Here is a 17,619-nt window from a genome sequence, read left to right as displayed (position 1 = left end):
ACTTTGTGATTTTTATCTTGAAAGGTGCTATATAAATAAAGTTTTTACTTACTTACTTTCAATAGTTTCAGTTTGTGCAAAAATCTTTAAAAAACTGTTTTGAGTGATAAGTTAGGCTTTAATGTGTTAAGCTTACATTAGATAAGACAATGTACCACTGAACACAGGAGGGATTATTGCTGAAAATGGGTCTCTGAACACCTCTGTAGATATTCTATTAAAATCATTCATGATTTGTGATCAGTGTTAATATTAAGCATTTATATGATTATTTTGATAAATTGCTGTGATTCAATCTGAAACCAAATTTGAGTCTATTCAGGAAACAAGACATTTCTAATTCACCTCAGACTTTTGAGCTGTAGTCTACATTGTAATGATAGTGTATGGTTATTGATTAGAGCAGATGATATGAGACTATCAGGAGAGACTGTTAAAAAGTTATGAGCTGTCTTGATGCAGAGAAAGTGGAGTTTGTCATCCTGGAGCTGCTGCCAAGATTGAATGATGCTCTGCCTCTGTGCTCAAGTTCAGACATAGGCTTTAAGCAACCATGAGCCACTGATAAGCGTGATAGATTAATAAGCATGTATAAGGTGGACTTGTTAAACAGCTCTGATAGGAGAAAGTCAATGAGCACGCAATAAAGTGGACTTGTTAGGGACAGTTTACCATCAGCCTTGATAAAGTTTAACTTCATTTGTATTGAAAGACAGACTTTAAAGAAGATTCTTATTTGAAACTGGTGATAAAATCCAGGTCAGATACAGTTACATACAAGCATACAGTACACACTACTGCTCAAAGGTCAGAGGTCAGTTAGAAAAGTCCCTGATTTTAATAGAAAATTGGCTTTAATGCAACATCACATGAAGTTTAACAGTAATGTTTCACAGCTTTAATCAAATCCTTCATCATCCATAAGTTGTGATGGAAAAATGTCTGCAAGCGTGCAGGAGCCCATTTTTAGAGACAATCACTCCTGTGTTATAATGTTCATTGAAGTTTATCAGGTCAGACGACCAACAGATGATAAGAAATATAATCTTACTAATTATTAGAGTTGAAAAGTACTTTGCTAAGCAAAATTCAATGAGGTTAGGCTGGAGATTGAGACGTTAACATAAAAGGTTCAGTTGGTGATGCATGAAAGAAAATAACTTTCTTCTAAAAATCTATTGGAGAATTCTGATTGTAAGAAATGAAAAATATTCAAAGAGTGAAAATGTTTCACACAGTAGAAATTTGTATTCATTGTTTATATTGTTTTTTTTCTGATTTTAGTTTTTATTTGCATGATTTTACTCTGTTTGTATCACATTGTTTCAGTGTGTTATTTTACATTGTTTTAATCCACTGTGGATTGGCTGGCAATGGGACAAATTAGCTGATGGTGATCACATGTTGAGGCATGGGTGTGTCCAGAGGTGTCCTTTCAGCTGTTTAAAGGTCGTATTAAAAGGAAGCAAGCTGAGCACTGGAAGGAGAGAGGCCCTAGATTGGAAGAGGAACGCATGAAGGCCAGGTGGAAAAGAGGGAGCCGCTGCGTGATCGTGGGGGGTGCGACGCCTCGTCTGGAGACCGGTCAGCGTGATGTGGTGACCCAGTCCCGACAGCAGGAACGGCGACAGTAGGAGACAACGTGTGTGATTGACAGCAGGGCAGATGTATACCACTGCCTGCATTTGTCAGTAGTGTCTCACTGTTGTTCACTGGGTGCAGCCGTGTTGGGAGAGGGTCGCCATGGCTACAAGCCAGGGCAGCTTCCGGGATGATGGTTGTGGCTCCTATTTGTTTTTACTTACAGGTGATGACGTGAGAGGAGCCGCGGTGGTATCGAGCGACGGACTCCAATGCAGAATGCGAACTGGGCTGGGATGTGATGGGCCCAGTGGACGGACGAGACTGGGACAGGAGGCTCCTCGTCTGCCTGACACGAGGCTGGCGTGGACCCCGCTCAGCAAGAGGAATTTCTGTCCAGCTCAAGAACACACAAGGAATATTCGTCCTGGGTTGTGGGACTGGGTGGGATTTCTGTGCATGAAGAGAATTGTATTTTGACCAGTTTTAGAAAAATTGGTCAATCCAGTCTTATCCAGTCTCAGTGGGGATTTTAGCATATCGAGAAAATTTCATTGTATACTTTATTTCTTAGTATCTGGTTTGTTTTATTCCTGCTGTCCACCTCGTGGAATAAACATGAATGAAACAATACTTTCCTGTCAAAAACAATATTTTAGTCAGGGCTAGTGGAAAGTTTCATATATATCATGAACATCTTTCCTCTTTGTCTTCCTGTAGTTTAGTTTCATTTTCTTACCCCAACCGGTGGAGGCAGATGGCCCCTCCCTGATTCTGGTTCTGCCGAAAATGGAGTTTTTCCTTCCCACTGTTGCCAAGTTCTTGCTCATAGGGGGTCATTTGATTGTTGGGGCTTTCTCTGTATTATTGCACAACCTTTATCTTACCATATATTTCAAGTTTATATGTTGTGAATTGGCTTGATTTAAATCAAATTGAACTCATTCAATTAAAACCAAATATAACTTGTAATCGAATCTATTCAAATGTAAAGTCCTCTCACTCAATTTGGACTAGCACTGAAAAATACACTGACATCCTCTGTTTCCCAATTAGCAGATCAGAGGTTGATGTTTTATTCATGACTCAATACTTGAATGGTTTTATCCTGTTTATAAATAAACATTTAAAAAGGACATTGCTTCATTGTCTGATTCATTCTTTGTCTGTGTCAGTCCTTAATACACACACATGTATACAATAATTCTAGTTGCCACAGTCTCCGGAGACGTGCTCTGTTTTCTCATACTTTTCTTCACTGTTTACCTCATTCTGCCCAATAAAATGTACATTTTTGTAAACAATGACTTGTTTTATGCCATTTAAAAAAACTGTCTCCATATGAGGACGTACTTGAAGAGAAAAAGTCACCACTTTGCATTTTACAAATCAAGTAAACAAACACGGGGCTGTTTATCATATAACTAACTTTTAGGTCTGTGGGATGGAAGGATGGGAGCTTTAAATGTTGTGCCTCCATAATTATTCTAGAGTCTTTACAGTGTTCAGCGCCTGCTGTGATTTGGTGCTACATACATAAACTTGAAGTGAATTAATCCACCTGTTCACAGGAGATCACAGGAAGATGACACCAAACATCAGAAGATCTTATTGTGCGCCACAGTAAAAGGGTGGTTTCTTGGGACTAAAGCACATAATAAACTACAGCAGAAGCTCACATAAAGCAGGAAATAAGCAGGCACCACTTGATCTGCTAATGCACGTTTCACACTTTTATTGTTGCCTCATTCACTAACAGTTCAATGGTGCAAGATTACCAAACACAGAATTAGGATATCTGCATGACACATCTGGAGTTAACTGATATTAATTGTCAGAGGGGGAAAATATCATGGCTAGTTTTGTTTGAAAGGCATCAACAGAAAAACACACACAGAAAAAAGTGATGAGGTGAAGAAAGACACAATAAGTCTGCTGTCGTTTTAGATGTCAGCAGCTACTTTGTATAGTCCTATATCTCTGATATTAGAAAACATTTAAATGAGTTAAAATACACCTTTATTTTGATAGAGTTCAGATGGATGCCTCGTATGACTAATGAGTAGATCCTCCAAAAAAATAACAGACTTCTAATTCACTCAAACCGCTTTCTAATAAAGAGGAAGCACTAATGTAACTCACCTCCTCAGTCGAGCTGCAGGGGTTACATTTTAGGTCTCCTTTTCCTTTTTCCACCTCTCTCTTACATTCAAACCCTCTCTTAGTTCACACTAGAACAGGCCGCCACACCATCATTTGGTTTAATATGAGTGGAACAACTAAACCGCACAGACTTTATTTGATCAGTTAGGTCAACCTTTTATTAATATCAGGTTCATACACATCTTTCAGGGTCAAATTCAAGCACTGTTTAAGCACATTCAAGGTCCATTTTCAAGCTTTTCCAGCACATTACCAAAAAAGAAGAAAGCATGTTTCACTTTGCATCACCTCAGTAAGACCATGTAGAAATCTAAACAAATCATCTTAGGTCGACTTAAATGTCTTTTATGTCTGTTTTTTGTTAAAACAGAGAAAAATGCACCTCACAAAGTACTGAAAAAGGAAACGGTTGCCTTACATGCATATAGTGTACAAACTCAACAAACACATTCCTCTTAAAAATTAAGATGTGCAAATGTGAACAAATCAACTTGTTAGAGATCTTCATCTCCACTGTAAATAAACAACCACCCAGAAAACAAGAAAACTGCACCAAACACCACAAACACCAACAAATTAATGTCTTCTCATCATATATTGAAGCTTCTTTCCTGTGTGACATAAAAAATAGGAGACAGATGTTTGTTTGTTTTTGTTCTTTTTAACTAGTTAAGCACCCACGCCCAGAAAAATGGGGACATTTCATTTTCGAGCAGGAAGCTCCCCCTTTTTGTTACCCTTTAGATGAATAGAGTTTTTTAATTAAATGCATATTCTTTAATAAATGTTATCTTTTATAAAAAGTAGGATAATTAAAAAAAACTTGTATTCTAGTTCTATTGCGTAGAAAAAAACTGTCTTGTTTTCTGTTGTCTGTTATATAATATTAGGGATGTTTGTGACAATTAATTTCTTAATGGACTAAACTAACCAATAGTCCACAACTAGGACACACTGAAATTTTAAGTTAAGTTTGAAAACAGTTAAAAAAAAAAATACCCCATTCCAAAATGTCTTGTGACAATCTCATTGGCTTAGGGAGTGATGATGTCATAGGGAGAGCTTAAGAATCTTAGGGTTAGGGTTAACCCTAACCCTAACCCATCATCTGTGAGGAGAGTTTTACGTCTATCCTGCCTCAAACCTTAAGCATGGCCTGCTGGTCTTCGCTGTATTCCACCTGTGCTGTGGAGAGGTTGAGGACGCCTCGCTCCACGGGGTCCTGGTCACTGTTGTAGATGAAGACGTAGGGCCGGCGAACAACCACAAAATGCTTCCCCCATGAGTTAGAGCGAGGCTCCACGAAGCTCAGAAAACCCTTCTTGGACACAACAGATCTGAAAAGAAGAGATTTTATTCATTTATTTATTTTTTAAGAGAGCGCTTGTTTTTCTGAGGAAGAAGCAGAGTTGGTTTGTTTCCAGCTGAAATCATCCAGGCTCAGGAATTTGAATCGATCCACATCATTTCTGCTTGAACTAGAGAACATGAGTGTCGACTTACATTTGGTCTGTGAGACACATGTCATAGTGACAGTATTTGGGTTAATATGGCATTACTCACCCTGGTCGCATTTCTTCAATATCAGGCACCAAGTTCAGGAACTCGTTCTTTGCAGCCCGCGCAAGGTAGGAGGTCTCCAGAGTGGGAACCATCGGGAAGTTTTCATAGTCTGAGCAGGAGGGACTGGAGGCACGTGAGCTGTTCTCAGGGGTCCTTTAACACAAATCACACCAAGTTAGAATCAAATAGATAACCTGTCAATAACCGTTTGCAGATCGAGGTCAATGTTCCTAAAAATATGTTTACTTCTGGCCCATGGAGCCAAAGCTGCCGTTCTTTAAACATGTTTCATGTTGTATTCACTACCTCCTCTGGGCCTCCAGCCAGCCAGGTTCTCTTCTCCATGCACATAAGCCACTGATGTGTCCAGGACCTTCCTCCTCCTCCTCTGCATCCCTGCTCAGGACATGAGCCCTCATTAGGATGAAGCTCTCCACAGAATTATGATAAAACAGCTGCCGTTCTTTAAACATGTTTGATGTCCGCTCACCTGGGCTTCCAGTGTCAGACATCTTACACAAGCTCAGCTCGTAGATCCCAGTCACTCGGTCGCTATAATGAAGCAGAAGTTATGAAGAAGGAAACTTTGTAACAGGGCAGATATCTTTGATTGTGAAACAGAGATGGCCACAGTGCAGCAGCCCAGATTTACCAGTCAGGAGTTTTGGAGTATCCAGTCCCAAAGAGGTTCTTGAGAGAACGGGGTGGGGACATCTTGGTGTCTCGGGAGTAAAAGACAGAGCAGATGTCTTTGGTGATAATGGCAGGCTGGATGCAATGGTCCAGCTGCAGAGAGGAGATAAAGGGTGTGTGTTAGACACGATGACATCAAGAGACTTAAAAACACGTACAAACAGGTACAACACGGCGGAGCAGCGGCTGACCTCCAGATACGCAGATAAGGTCATGTAGATCTTCTCTCCATAGGGAGTGACGCGGTTGAGCAGGAGGGAGTTGTGCAGGGAGCTGTCCCACACTGCCTCAAAGTGCTGAAAAAGACAGAAAGAGGAAACGTTAGCTTGACAGCATTATTGTTCACATTCATCCTTTAATCATGACAAAACGTGAGGAATCGCACTGAGCTGAGACCTTGACAACAGACAAATCAGGAGCCACAGAGTGTCAAGTGTCAGCCGACACCAATCGGGACAATGATAAGAAAGAAATTCATTTACAGACACGTGAAAAAGCAGTTTAAGGTTCTAGATCTGGATTATTACAACACATTATTTATTTAAAACAACCCAAAATGCACAAATGACTATAACCAAGTACATCCTGTGATTCAGCAGCTGATGGAACCAACTTTAGCAGCACAAACTTGAGGTAATCATTGTTTATTAGTGTTTCACAGCAGTGTGGACGGATTTCTGGCCCGTTTGTCTTTACAATGTTTCTTCGGTTCATTGAAGTTTGCAGATATTTATTCATTCACAGCTTTCTTAACGTTCAATCATGTTGAAGTCTCAACTTTGAGCCACTGCAGCACCACTCTGTTGTTGCTTTGCTGCTGCGCTCTGGAGTCACTGACCCAACAATGATCTCTTTGACTCTAGAATACTTCATGGCTCACTCAGTGACCTGGACACTTTGCAGGTTCTTTGGCAGCAAAAAAGCCCAAATAATCATCACCTGAGCAAAACCGTTGGTATGAGGTGTTTGTGCTGATATGCCGTGTTTGGTTTTCACCAATGTTGAAGCTGTGCATTAGGGCTTAGCTTTTCAACTTTGCAAACCTAACCCATGCTGCCATGTTGTATTTAGAGGGAAAATGGTTTCTCCTGGAAGTCTTTCCAAACAGGCCATATTTGTTGAGTCTGTTTCTAATTGCACTGTCATGAACTCCAACATTTAGCATGCTAACTGTGGCCTGTAGAGCCTCAGATGTGTGGGGTGAATTTTCTGGGACGTCCACTCCTGGTAAGATTGGAAACAGTCTTTGATTTTTTTAACTTGCGAATAATCTTTCTTGCTGTAAAATGATCGACTTCAAAGCCTTCCCACATTCATGGGTATCAACAGCTGCTTCTCTCCTCCTCAGTATGTTACCACTTACCTGAATACGCCACACCAGCAAACTGACAGTAGTGGTTACACTTACTGATGATCTAGTGCACTTGATTAGCACTTGGCTAATACTGACCCTCTTAAATAATTATGGAAATAGTCTTGGATGTACTTAGTTTTTGAAACATCTGAATTTCAGCTCAGTGTTTGTTAAATAAATAATGACCTGGTATAATGTGTTCTGTGCTGTTCATCTGAGGTTGCATTTACCTCATATTAAGACCTACTAAGGACCTGATTTTTTTTAATTTATGTCCTGATACATAAAACCAGAGAGCTCACATAACTTCATATGCTCAGAATAAACAGCACACATGGATACAAATTACTGCCTTGCAGCAGCAATCTTAAGACCATCACTATGAGCTCCATACAAGGTTACGCTGTTCCTGTTACTAACAGCAGGGGGCACTATCAGCCACAGACTGAGAGCCAGATATGCTCTGCTGGTGCCTCATTGTTACTGAGGAAAGACTCTATAGTGAGAAACAGCTGAGGGGAAAACACTGATCTGGAAACGTCTGAGTGTTACAGAGGATATACATAGCACTGTGGTTCAGTGTCACACAATCACAAACAAATACAGCAAAGTACTAAAAAGGGTGTTGCCTCCAAAGATCGCTTTTACTGGTTTGGAGCTTAGGAGGCTTAATAACGACAGGCATGAATGAAGACAGATCAGAACAGCTGTTTGATCACAGCATCCAGCACCAACACAATCATCCACACTCAAGAGCCTGTTGGCTTCAGAGTCAGCAGCTGAATGTCTAAAATATGAAATGTCATTTTTTGGTCCATCAGCTACAGCATGAACTGCTTAAAGTGAGAAGCAGCCTGAAGCCCGACAGATTCATCTTTCCAGACTGAAAATATCTCAGAGTGAACCGAGTGGTGCGTTTTCAGTGTGATCTCACAAAGTCAAATCCCTTTAATGATGTTCTGTCCTGTCTTCCTCCATCAAAAGCACACAAACACTATAAAACATTGTTTCTGTGCTTTGAGGTTTTTGTTTTCTACACAGAGGTATAGCACGACTAGACCCTAAAGGTAGGCTGCTCACCTACAACCAGCTCACAAACATCTTTCCAATGGAGCTCGCTGCCCTTCTCGTGGATGAGGGTCACTGTGATCCTCCGCTGGATCCCCTGCAGCAAACATAACAGGAGCTCAGGATCACAGTGAGCACAGCTAGAGCAACATTACGCTTTAAAAGAAGATATTCAACTGTGTACAAAGGAAGCAGTTACCACTGTGTGAGTAATAAGAAAACAACATGTGCACCAATCCTGTACCTGGTGCAGCAGGTAGGTACCATGACAGGGCAGGCCTCCACTGTGATCCACGATGGCTGGGATGTACCCGTGCATGGAGGGAGGAGGTGACACAACATCCCAACTTATAATATTCTTCCTGGAGATAATTTTTTTTAATTTTTTTCATGAAAACACTACTGACCCTTTATACTGAGCCAATAGCTCACACACTTCTACTAAATCTGTCTAAAGAGCCAGTAATCACAGAGGATAGATACTGGAAGCAAACTGAAATGTTAGGAGGAACTAAATCACACATTACAACACCAGTGGCAGCACCCTGCTGTCTCACACATCGGGATCACGGTCCTGTTGAAACGGGCTAATCGCTAAAGCTCACAGTTGCATTTGTCTGTACTCAATATGATCGAAAAAACAATTTTAACAAACAATTAAAAAAAGAACAAGTAAAAGATCTACTATAGCCAAAAGAAGCCCATTTACAGACTATAGCGCTGTGAAAAAGTATTTGCCTCCTTTCTGATTTCCTATCTTATTCCATATTTGTCACACTTACACGTTTCACATCAATACATTTATAACATTAGACAACAATGTCTAATATTAAACGGGAGTTTTCAAGGGCAAAACGCTATCCAAACATACTTGGTCCTATATGAAAAAGTAATGGCACCGAAAACCCGATACCTTGTGCAACAAGCCTCTAACACAGTGTGTGTATGCTAGCGGCTAATCTAGCAAACAAATGAACAGAGTGGTTTTAGGTGTTGCACAAGGATAAGATGATAAACTGTGTGTCTTTTTTATAATGACCTGCTTGAATTTACCTTAATCAAAGGAGTGGTCAGTGTGGGTAAAGCCATGAGCAGATAAAGTGGATGAGTGGGACTAGGTAGGTGTGCCGAAAAGACGCAACAAAGCTGAAGCTGAAGAGTGTGGTGAGAACATGGCGCCGCCAGCAGGTTTCTGGCTTTGGCGCGGTAACATGTACAACATTGGCAGTCCCATTTTGTGAAAGCCAATAAAAAAATAGCTATGTTTCCATGTGTCATTTGTGTGGAACAATACTACACAAGAAGCTAAATAGATTTAAAAAAAAAAGAAAAAAAAAAGTTGAACAACAGAAGATAAATGTCCTCTTTTTTATAACGTTAACTGGCCGGCTGTGTGGTGCACGGCCTTAAGAGGCCAGCATTCAGACCCCAGAGTTGAACGACCAAGTTCGAGTCTCTGACGGTCCGTCTGCTACTGCGGGGTAGGCCGAGCGAAAGACGAAGCTCCGGGCTCCTCCTTTTTCTGGCTATTTTTTTTTTCATTCACATTTATTTACATTTATTTAGATATCAAGCTGCAAGTAAAAGCTCAGGGAAACACTTTTAAGGCGCCCTTTAAGGTACCCTATATACGTCCTTTCACATCTTATCACTTCATACAGTGCTATGGGCCAGTCTACACCTGCTACTTTCTGCACAAGCTTTTATCACACATGACCCACTGTTTACAGGTAAGAAATCCAGTGTCAGTAATGTTAAAGTGGCTGTGTGGAGTAGCACAACCACTGCTAATATAACACTTTTCACATGCATTTCTACATATTACAGTGTCTTTTACCGTCTTTATGGTGCTAGCTTAAAGTCATGCTATAAATGTTAGCTTGTAGTGAAACATATTCAAACCATGTTTGGACAAAAATATTGGTTTCTATCATGACTAGTTAACAGAAATGTTAACTGCCCACGCCTTACTGTAATCCGATTACTCGTTACTAAGTAACGAGTAATGTAAGGGATTACTATTGCAAAAAAGGTAATTAGATTACTGTTACTTTCCCGTAAGCACGCTGCATTACTGCGTTACTAAAACCATAATTTTTTTTTTGCCAGAGTGTCTCATGACAATAACAGCTGTGTGCAGATCAACAATGGATAATCTATCCAGGAGTGCAGAGAGAGTATGACCATGCAGCGTTTAAAGTGTGGAAGTACTGACCTTACTTTGAGTTTGATTCCATAAAAAGTGACAAAAACTTTTAGAAACTTATTTTTACAGTGAAAAAAAAACCTTAACTTCCAAGCAAGCACCTAGTTCGCTACTATGGGATTGGAAATTCACAGAGAGACTCGCGGATTCTTCCACTGACCGCTGCAGCACACCTGCACCAGGTCCAGGGCAAACATCCGCCTGCTGTACAGGTGAAAATAGAGCAACAGGACCGCTGAGTCTTTGATTTTATTTATTTTCTGCTTTGTTTCACTTGCATTTATTTGAAAGACTGAGTGTAAACACAAAAAAAATTTATTTTATGTGCTGGAATGTGCAGAAAATAGGTTTAAATGTTAAATAAATTTCTTCTAGTCAGAATGTTGCATATAATTTAATTTTTGCTTGATGCATAAAGTTAAAAGACTAATAAAACAAGTTTTAGTTTCCTTAATACTTTAGAGGAGAACTGGACTGCAGATCAAAAGGTCCTTAATAGCTTTTTGTCCTCCCCGACCCTCAAAGCCAAACCAGCCATGAGAGCTGATGAGACACGATTTGTAAAAGTGACATTATCAGAAACAAAGGGGAGCAACAATACTTCATATTTGCATTCTTTAGAGAAAAGTATTTGAAAAGGCTGTCTGCTGTTTTGGATTGATGTCGTTCTCCTGAGGCTCAAAGAAGTAGGGCAGTGTCACGGTCCTTTTGGCAGCAGAAAGCTGCTGAGTGCTGGAAAGAAGCACGGCCACACCAGCTGAAATGTCTCACTGACACAGAAGCTGTTGGCCATCCTCTGTGTTGCCACTGTCTTCACCCTGCTGTTATTAAGTCTCAATAACATACATTTCTATATAGCTAAGCTTGATGAGCGATGCCTTGTTGGCTGACATTTATGTCTTTGAGCGTGTGAGAACTTTAATAATTATAAAACCACATGAATTTGACAAATGTCCTTTTAACCGTCAGCTCATAGTGAAGTACACTGAGCCACCCGGAGCTATAATATCAAAATAGAAGCTGCTACCTTTGTCAAGAGTGGCTGGATCTGAGTGCATACTACTTTCAGTTATTCAAATTTTGCTTAATTTGTTAAAAGTCCTGTCTATGTGCAGAGAGTGTCTTCCAGAGGAATGGTTCTGTGGGGATTGTGATGTTCTACATCACAAACATCAGACACTCCACAACAGAGAAAGTGTTATTGATGTTTTTTAAAGCCATTCCTCCAACCACATGTATTATTAGAGTGGACGGTCAAAATTGCACCAATATACAAGGTATTTCCTCATGAGATTCACTCAATTTTGGTTTGCATATGTGTCTACAGCCAGTTAGAAAGAATCTATTTAAGTGGTTTTCTCTTTCTTGGTAGCTCGCATTCTGGCAACAGTAAAGCTTTGAAACTGCTCCTGTGGGTTGCGTAAACTTCACAGTGTCAGCAGGAAAACTCGTGATTTTAATCAACATTAATAGTAAACAGCAACCTGCTATTTAGGTTTCTGTGATGGATTTGAACATGAGATGAGATGATGAGATGAGATAGCCTTTATTTGTCAGTTGCAGGTCTTTTGCCCACAACCGAGATGACAGACCTTGCTGACCGTACATACAATACAAACATCACATTGGGGAGACAGGTCAGGCTTGGTAGCGAGGAAAAAACATTGAAATGTGTAACACAAAAGGATAATACAGGAATGCACAGGTATCAACACACCATAACACAATAAACACAGACAAGCAACATGGGAAAGTGTTTCAGTGTTTACATCTGATCTGGGACCGCTGCAATCTTTCGACTGTGCCTCCAGCTGACCCGATGTCCACATCATGGGGGAGGTAAGCGTTGGAGGTGGCGTTGGATCCGGGGTAGGGAGGGTGATGCGTCAGTGAGTGCTTATCAGTATCAGTATATGTATGTGTGTGCGTGTCCATAGTTCAGCTGAGACAGTGTCCTTCACCTCGCCAGGCTAAGTAAACAGTCTTCCAGCCAACCCAGGTGGCCTTGCATGGAATGGGAAGGAACAGACTCAACACAGTCGTTATCAGGGAGTTTTTGTTCAGCTCCAGCCTTGAGCCCACAGCTGCCGCCGAAGGGGTAGCCGCATTATGATGGTAATTTTTCTTTTGCAAACAACTGAATTTCAAGCTGTTTTTAACACTCCGACACTGGTCTCTCAATCTCCCGTTAATAGCTGCGAGTTTCTCCGTGATGTTATTAGCCGTCGATTCTGTGGTCTTGTTACTCTTTTTTGCTCACATAGCAGATTCTGAGACCTCACAACCGCAGCCAACTGATCCGAGATGTTGCTTCCGCCCAGAGATGTTGTTCTGAGTTGATTCTTTCCTGATGTAATCCAACATACATACGCTCAAAGGTTATTCTGAACATTCACTGTAGTCGTAAGCGCCTCCAAGCTCTTAACCATGCTGCCTTCAGTGAGCCCTTTCTGAGAAGTCGCACCTGTCGTTCCAATCCCAGCGGGCAGCCTTGTGGGTGTTTGAACAGCCGGTTCCGCTCTCTTAATTCTCCGATAAGCCAGGGCCAAGCCAGCTCCGATCAGCAAGAACCCTGTTATCATGGTTGCGAATAGGTAGATATCTTCAGCGTCCTCGATCGACAGTCCCACCAGGCCCACGATCCTCTGCCACCCGTCCATCGTGTATCCGGCAGGGAAAGTCCCTGCAGGGCACTCGGGTTCTCCCGAGCCCAGACTTCTCGTTAAAGGGTGTCAATAGCATTCAGAGACCAGCTGATCAAATCCATAATTCTCTTTTGGGTTTTAGACACAGACTGTGAGAGAGTGTTCCAGGGAAAGTAATACAAAAAAGACACGAGACTAGACAAGGACATAAGAACTAGCAGGGAAGATAAGGGAGAGGAGAAAAAGTGCGTCCACCTCCTCCGAGAGCCAAAGAAATCCTAACAGTAGTCATTTTGGTAACATAGTGTGATGGAGCATGTTTTCTGCCCTTGCTGTACAATCAGAACATGGTATTGCTTTAACAGAAGTCATCTGTGAAGGCAGTCGTGTATTATTCATGTTGTTTCTTTTTCTTTTTGGTCCAAGGACGTTATGATGTGCACCAGGCGATACACAGATGTCAAACATGCCAGCAGCAGTGCAGCCCTGATTTAAAGGACCTGATTAGGAGTGGATATTGGCCAGCATCTGTCAACATGTCTACTCTTTACACTTTAGACCTCTTGAGCTCCTTCCTGGAACTAAAAGGATTTTCTCCATGATTCTCCAGGGAAGCTTTTGCAAAACTGTTGGAGCGTCGTACTACAGTGGCTTGCAAAAGTATTCGGCCCCCTTGAACTTTTCCACATTTTGTCACATTACAGCCACAAACATGAATCAGTTTTATTGGAATTCCACGTGAAAGACCAACACAAAGTGGTGTACACATGAGAAGTGGAAGGAAAATCATACATGATTCCAAACATCTTTTACAAATAAATAACTGAAAAGTGGGGTGTGCATAATTATTCAGCCCCCTGAGTCAATACTTTGTAGAACCACCTTTTGCTGCAATTCCAGCTGCCAGTCTTTTAGGGTCTGTCTCTACCAGCTTTGCACATCTAGAGACTGAAATCTTTGCCCATTCTTCTTTGCAAAACAGCTCCAGCTCAGTCAGATTAGATGGACAGCGTTTGTGAACAGCAGTTTTCAGATCTTGCCACAGATCTGAGGGGGGCGAATACTTTTGCAAGCAACTGCAAGTGTGGGGGAAGGGTGAGTGAAGTGTTTCTTTGATACTGTTTTTCAATAAGCAGATGCAAATATTTATTCCTCTGTTATATTTCTGTACATACAGACTGGGCGTGCCAACAGCGATGCACTGCAGCACAGCTTTCTTGATGAGGAAGACCAGCTGTGCTGTGATGTCAGCTTCAGCTGCCCAGCATGCACACCTGAAATGTTGGCGGTTTCAGTTGATGGTAACAGAAAGCTATATCACTTTCAGCAAAACGAAAGGTGCTCATTGTTGATGTTCTTTGTGTTTTTATGCATATATTTATAAAAACCTTCCATGGTTAGACTTTATTGTTTCTCTGATGTTGCTCTGATGACCGTGACTTTTTTGATGCCGTTTTTTTTTTTAAGTGTGTTTATTGAGATTTTTTGATATAAGAAAAAAAAGACAAAAAAGACACAACCCCCCCCCCAAAAAAACAAACAAACAAACAAACAAACAAAAAACAATAAAAGAAAACAGACAACACAACAGCAAGGGCAAAAACACACAAATAAGGCAAAATATTACGCTGCAACAACAAAAATACTACTTCAGCACCGGCAATAAACAGAAATAAAACGCCGAGGTGGTACGCTGAATTATTTGCGATCGATCAAAGAGAACTTTGTTTTAATACATGATCTAAAAATGGCTGCCACACATCAAAGAAATGACTAAGTTTGTCCGCTGATGTGTACCTAATCCTCTCCACGTGCAACAGAGCAGTCAGTTCTGTTAGCCACATTTTGAATTGAGCTACAATATCCGACTTCCAGAGAGTCAAGATCATTTTCTTAGCAATTACCATTCCCAACAAAAATGTATACTGAGGTCCACCAACAACACAGATGTTTAAAACCTTTGAAAAAGCATGTTTTACATTGTGGACTTTCCTTTTCGTGCACTCTTTTCTCAATCAGCTATCACACACTGGTACTGACAGAATCCAAGAAGGTGTACTCGTTTGGGTGTAATGAACAAGGGCAGCTGGGACGTGGAGAAGAGACTCAGGCATCAGTGCCACTACCTGTGCAACTGCCACATGGTAAATACATTTATCTGAACAGAAGAGTCGATTCAGTTTACAATTACACAAAAATAACAGTAACAATAAAATAATTGTATTATTATAATAATAATTAAGGTGTGTCACATCCAACTGTATAGATAGAGGTTATAAACCTGACAATGACACACACATATATTCACTATGCAGCAATAAAAAGTGCTACTCAGAGGTACTGAGTCTTCTGAAACCAGTGAGGAGCTGCACTGTTGGGCTTTGCACTTGCTGCAGGTGTAACACAGATGAGCCAATAGCCCAATAGATAATTGGGTATACCTTTAGTTTAAAAATAATTAGTAATTCTGACTATAAGGGCTTGAATATAATCATAGACAAAATGTTTGGCCACGCATCAAATACTGGAAAACTCAAAATAATCTAAAAATAAATGTCATGAACTCACGGCAGGTTTTAGGTTTTCTGCTGTATGTTTTTAAAGTGCTGATGAAAAAATATATTAAGCAAATAAAACTGGACCTGAATTTGATCCAAATAACCAAGTTAACCACAGTTAACAACAAAAAGGTTTATTGCCTAAATGTCACAAATTAAGCTGTAAGAGCAAGTCGCTATATCTTATCTTTCTTTCTGGAACTGAAAAACCATCCCATACAGTACAGTTGACTCTTAGGTAGATAATTTCTCATCTGTTTTTATTCTAGACATTTCTAACATCTACGCAGGAGGAAACACTTCATTTGCAACATGCACGCCTAATGAGGTACCAGCACAAATGCATACAGTGCAGTAAGGATACCTGTGGGAGGATGTAAACATGGCTTTACCAGTTATATCTACATGTGAGGTCATGTGTCTAAACCAAACATGAACCTTTGCTTCTTTCACAGGGCGCTGATAACGAGTCAGGCAGTGGCACAAAGAACAACGTGACAGAGCACTCTATTGATAACATGATTGACAAATGGGTCTCTGCATATAATCCAAAGCTGTGGAAAAATCTAAAAGAGTAAGTCTAACACAAAAGCAGCTGTTATTGTTGTTGTATGTAACTGGTTTGCTGCACAGCATGTACACTGTAGCCTTAGTGTTACTGACCTCATGAACTCTTCACAGGGAAATTCACAGGATGCTCACATCTCCATCCTGTATGAATCAAAGCTTTCTTGACAGGAGGTAAGAACACCATTTATGAGCATGATCATGACTTCTTTATGTCTGTTGAATTTAACATTTGAATATACACATTTGTCATTTTCTTCATGTCAGCAAAGATAAACATTTCCAAACTTCACCAACGTACTCCGGTTTGGACTTGTCACTTGCACGGCGAAGTTTTGAGAAGCTGGTGATGCAAGATGTTGTTTTTGCAGAGGTATCGAACTGGAATGTGACTAACACACGTTTGTAACCTGATGAGTAATTAACTAAAAAAGTAAGAAGTGGACTTTAATTAAACCTTTAATTAATAACAAGTTGCATCAGCAGGCTGAGACTGCTGTTCTGCAGCTGCTTCCATCTGTTGATATGAACCCTGTGGGAGTGGAAGGATTGAGGATCTTCCTGCTTCTCAATCAACTTCTGCATGCATGCATACAGAAATGCAGATGGCAACAGAGCAAAAAGCTTGCTGATGCAGTCGCTGCTACCATGCAACGACTCCCCAATGAAAGCGTCCAGATTTTAGGTACGGTGACACCTACTATTTTCTTACTGGCTGTCCCGACTTTAGTGCAGTTCTCACATCAACATCATTCTATCCAACTCCAACAGTTCTCAAAGCAGTTAATGCATTTCTCATAACACAATCTCACCTATGCAAAAAACACTAAACTAACAACTAATTTAACAAATCTGAGGAATTAGTCCAAAACCTTGCTGAAGCTTTGCGATTTAGAGCTCATAATTATGTCACAACTCAATTATTATTTAATGTAATTTAATTGTTTTTAAAGCAATTTTAAAGTCTGTTGTTCAGGCATATATTTAGGCAGACTTTAACAACTTTAAAATCTTCAGCACGTCTATTAAAAGTGTATTTATTGGATTAGTATATATTGTTTGAATGCATCAATGTATTAAATGATAGCATTTTATTCTAACGAACACTCTAGACGTCTTAATCCATGATATCAGCCAGTGAAGAGCTGACTGTAACTTTGTCATCCTCAGGGGAATGGTGGTCCTCACTGTCACCCTCCGACGCGATCAGATATGTTCAGG

At 40.5% G+C, this 17,619-nt stretch overlaps 2 protein-coding genes across 3 annotated transcripts; one reads left to right on the top strand and one right to left on the bottom strand.

Moving 5' to 3' along the window:
- Positions 1 to 4,863: 4,863 nt before the first annotated feature.
- Positions 4,864 to 8,741, bottom strand: LOC146513650 (kinesin-like protein KIF1B). Its single transcript, XM_085168270.1, has 8 exons — positions 8,667 to 8,741; positions 6,192 to 6,296; positions 5,960 to 6,093; positions 5,798 to 5,859; positions 5,614 to 5,703; positions 5,513 to 5,537; positions 5,308 to 5,460; positions 4,864 to 5,081 (listed from the first exon to the last, which is right to left on the bottom strand). Exons 1-8 carry the CDS (start codon positions 8,739 to 8,741, stop codon positions 4,883 to 4,885), a joined length of 843 nt encoding a protein of 280 aa, XP_085024396.1. The 3' UTR covers positions 4,864 to 4,882.
- Positions 8,742 to 9,778: 1,037 nt separating this feature from the next.
- LOC146513649 (putative E3 ubiquitin-protein ligase HERC3) lies at positions 9,779 to 17,401 on the top strand. Of its 2 annotated transcripts, XM_085167066.1 has the most exons (9): positions 9,779 to 10,152; positions 13,700 to 14,368; positions 14,451 to 14,611; positions 15,293 to 15,417; positions 16,101 to 16,159; positions 16,287 to 16,405; positions 16,513 to 16,572; positions 16,666 to 16,771; positions 16,882 to 17,401. In XM_085167066.1, the coding sequence occupies exons 2-9, from the start codon at positions 14,276 to 14,278 to the stop codon at positions 17,197 to 17,199; spliced, it is 1,041 nt and encodes a 346-aa protein (XP_085023192.1). In that variant the 5' UTR covers positions 9,779 to 10,152; positions 13,700 to 14,275; the 3' UTR covers positions 17,200 to 17,401. The 2 variants fall into 2 exon arrangements, with proteins under 2 accessions (XP_085023192.1, XP_085023193.1); XM_085167067.1 differs by lacking the exon at positions 16,882 to 17,401 and having other exon boundaries at positions 9,783 to 10,152; positions 16,666 to 16,874.
- The last annotated feature ends 218 nt before the right edge of the window (positions 17,402 to 17,619 follow it).

This window comes from Neolamprologus multifasciatus, chromosome 7 (genome assembly GCF_963576455.1).
Source record: "Neolamprologus multifasciatus chromosome 7, fNeoMul1.2, whole genome shotgun sequence".
NCBI lineage: Eukaryota > Metazoa > Chordata > Actinopteri > Cichliformes > Cichlidae > Neolamprologus > Neolamprologus multifasciatus.
Note: the sequence above shows the minus strand (reverse complement) of the source record. Positions and strands in the feature narration are given on the sequence as shown.

Coding starts and splice junctions, on each gene's coding strand:
- LOC146513650 (XM_085168270.1), bottom strand. CDS start 8,741: ATGCACGGGTACATCCCAGCCATCGTGGATCACAGTGGAGGCCTGCCC. Junction 6,094..6,191: donor CCTTATCTGCGTATCTGGAG/GTCAGCCGCTGC, acceptor TCCTCTCTGCAG/CTGGACCATTGCATCCAGCC. Junction 5,461..5,512: donor TTGACCTCGATCTGCAAACG/GTTATTGACAGG, acceptor TTTGTGTTAAAG/GACCCCTGAGAACAGCTCAC.
- LOC146513649 (XM_085167066.1), top strand. CDS start 14,276: ATGGACAGCGTTTGTGAACAGCAGTTTTCAGATCTTGCCACAGATCTG. Junction 14,369..14,450: donor ACTGCAAGTGTGGGGGAAGG/GTGAGTGAAGTG, acceptor CTGTACATACAG/ACTGGGCGTGCCAACAGCGA. Junction 14,612..15,292: donor CACTTTCAGCAAAACGAAAG/GTGCTCATTGTT, acceptor TTTCTCAATCAG/CTATCACACACTGGTACTGA.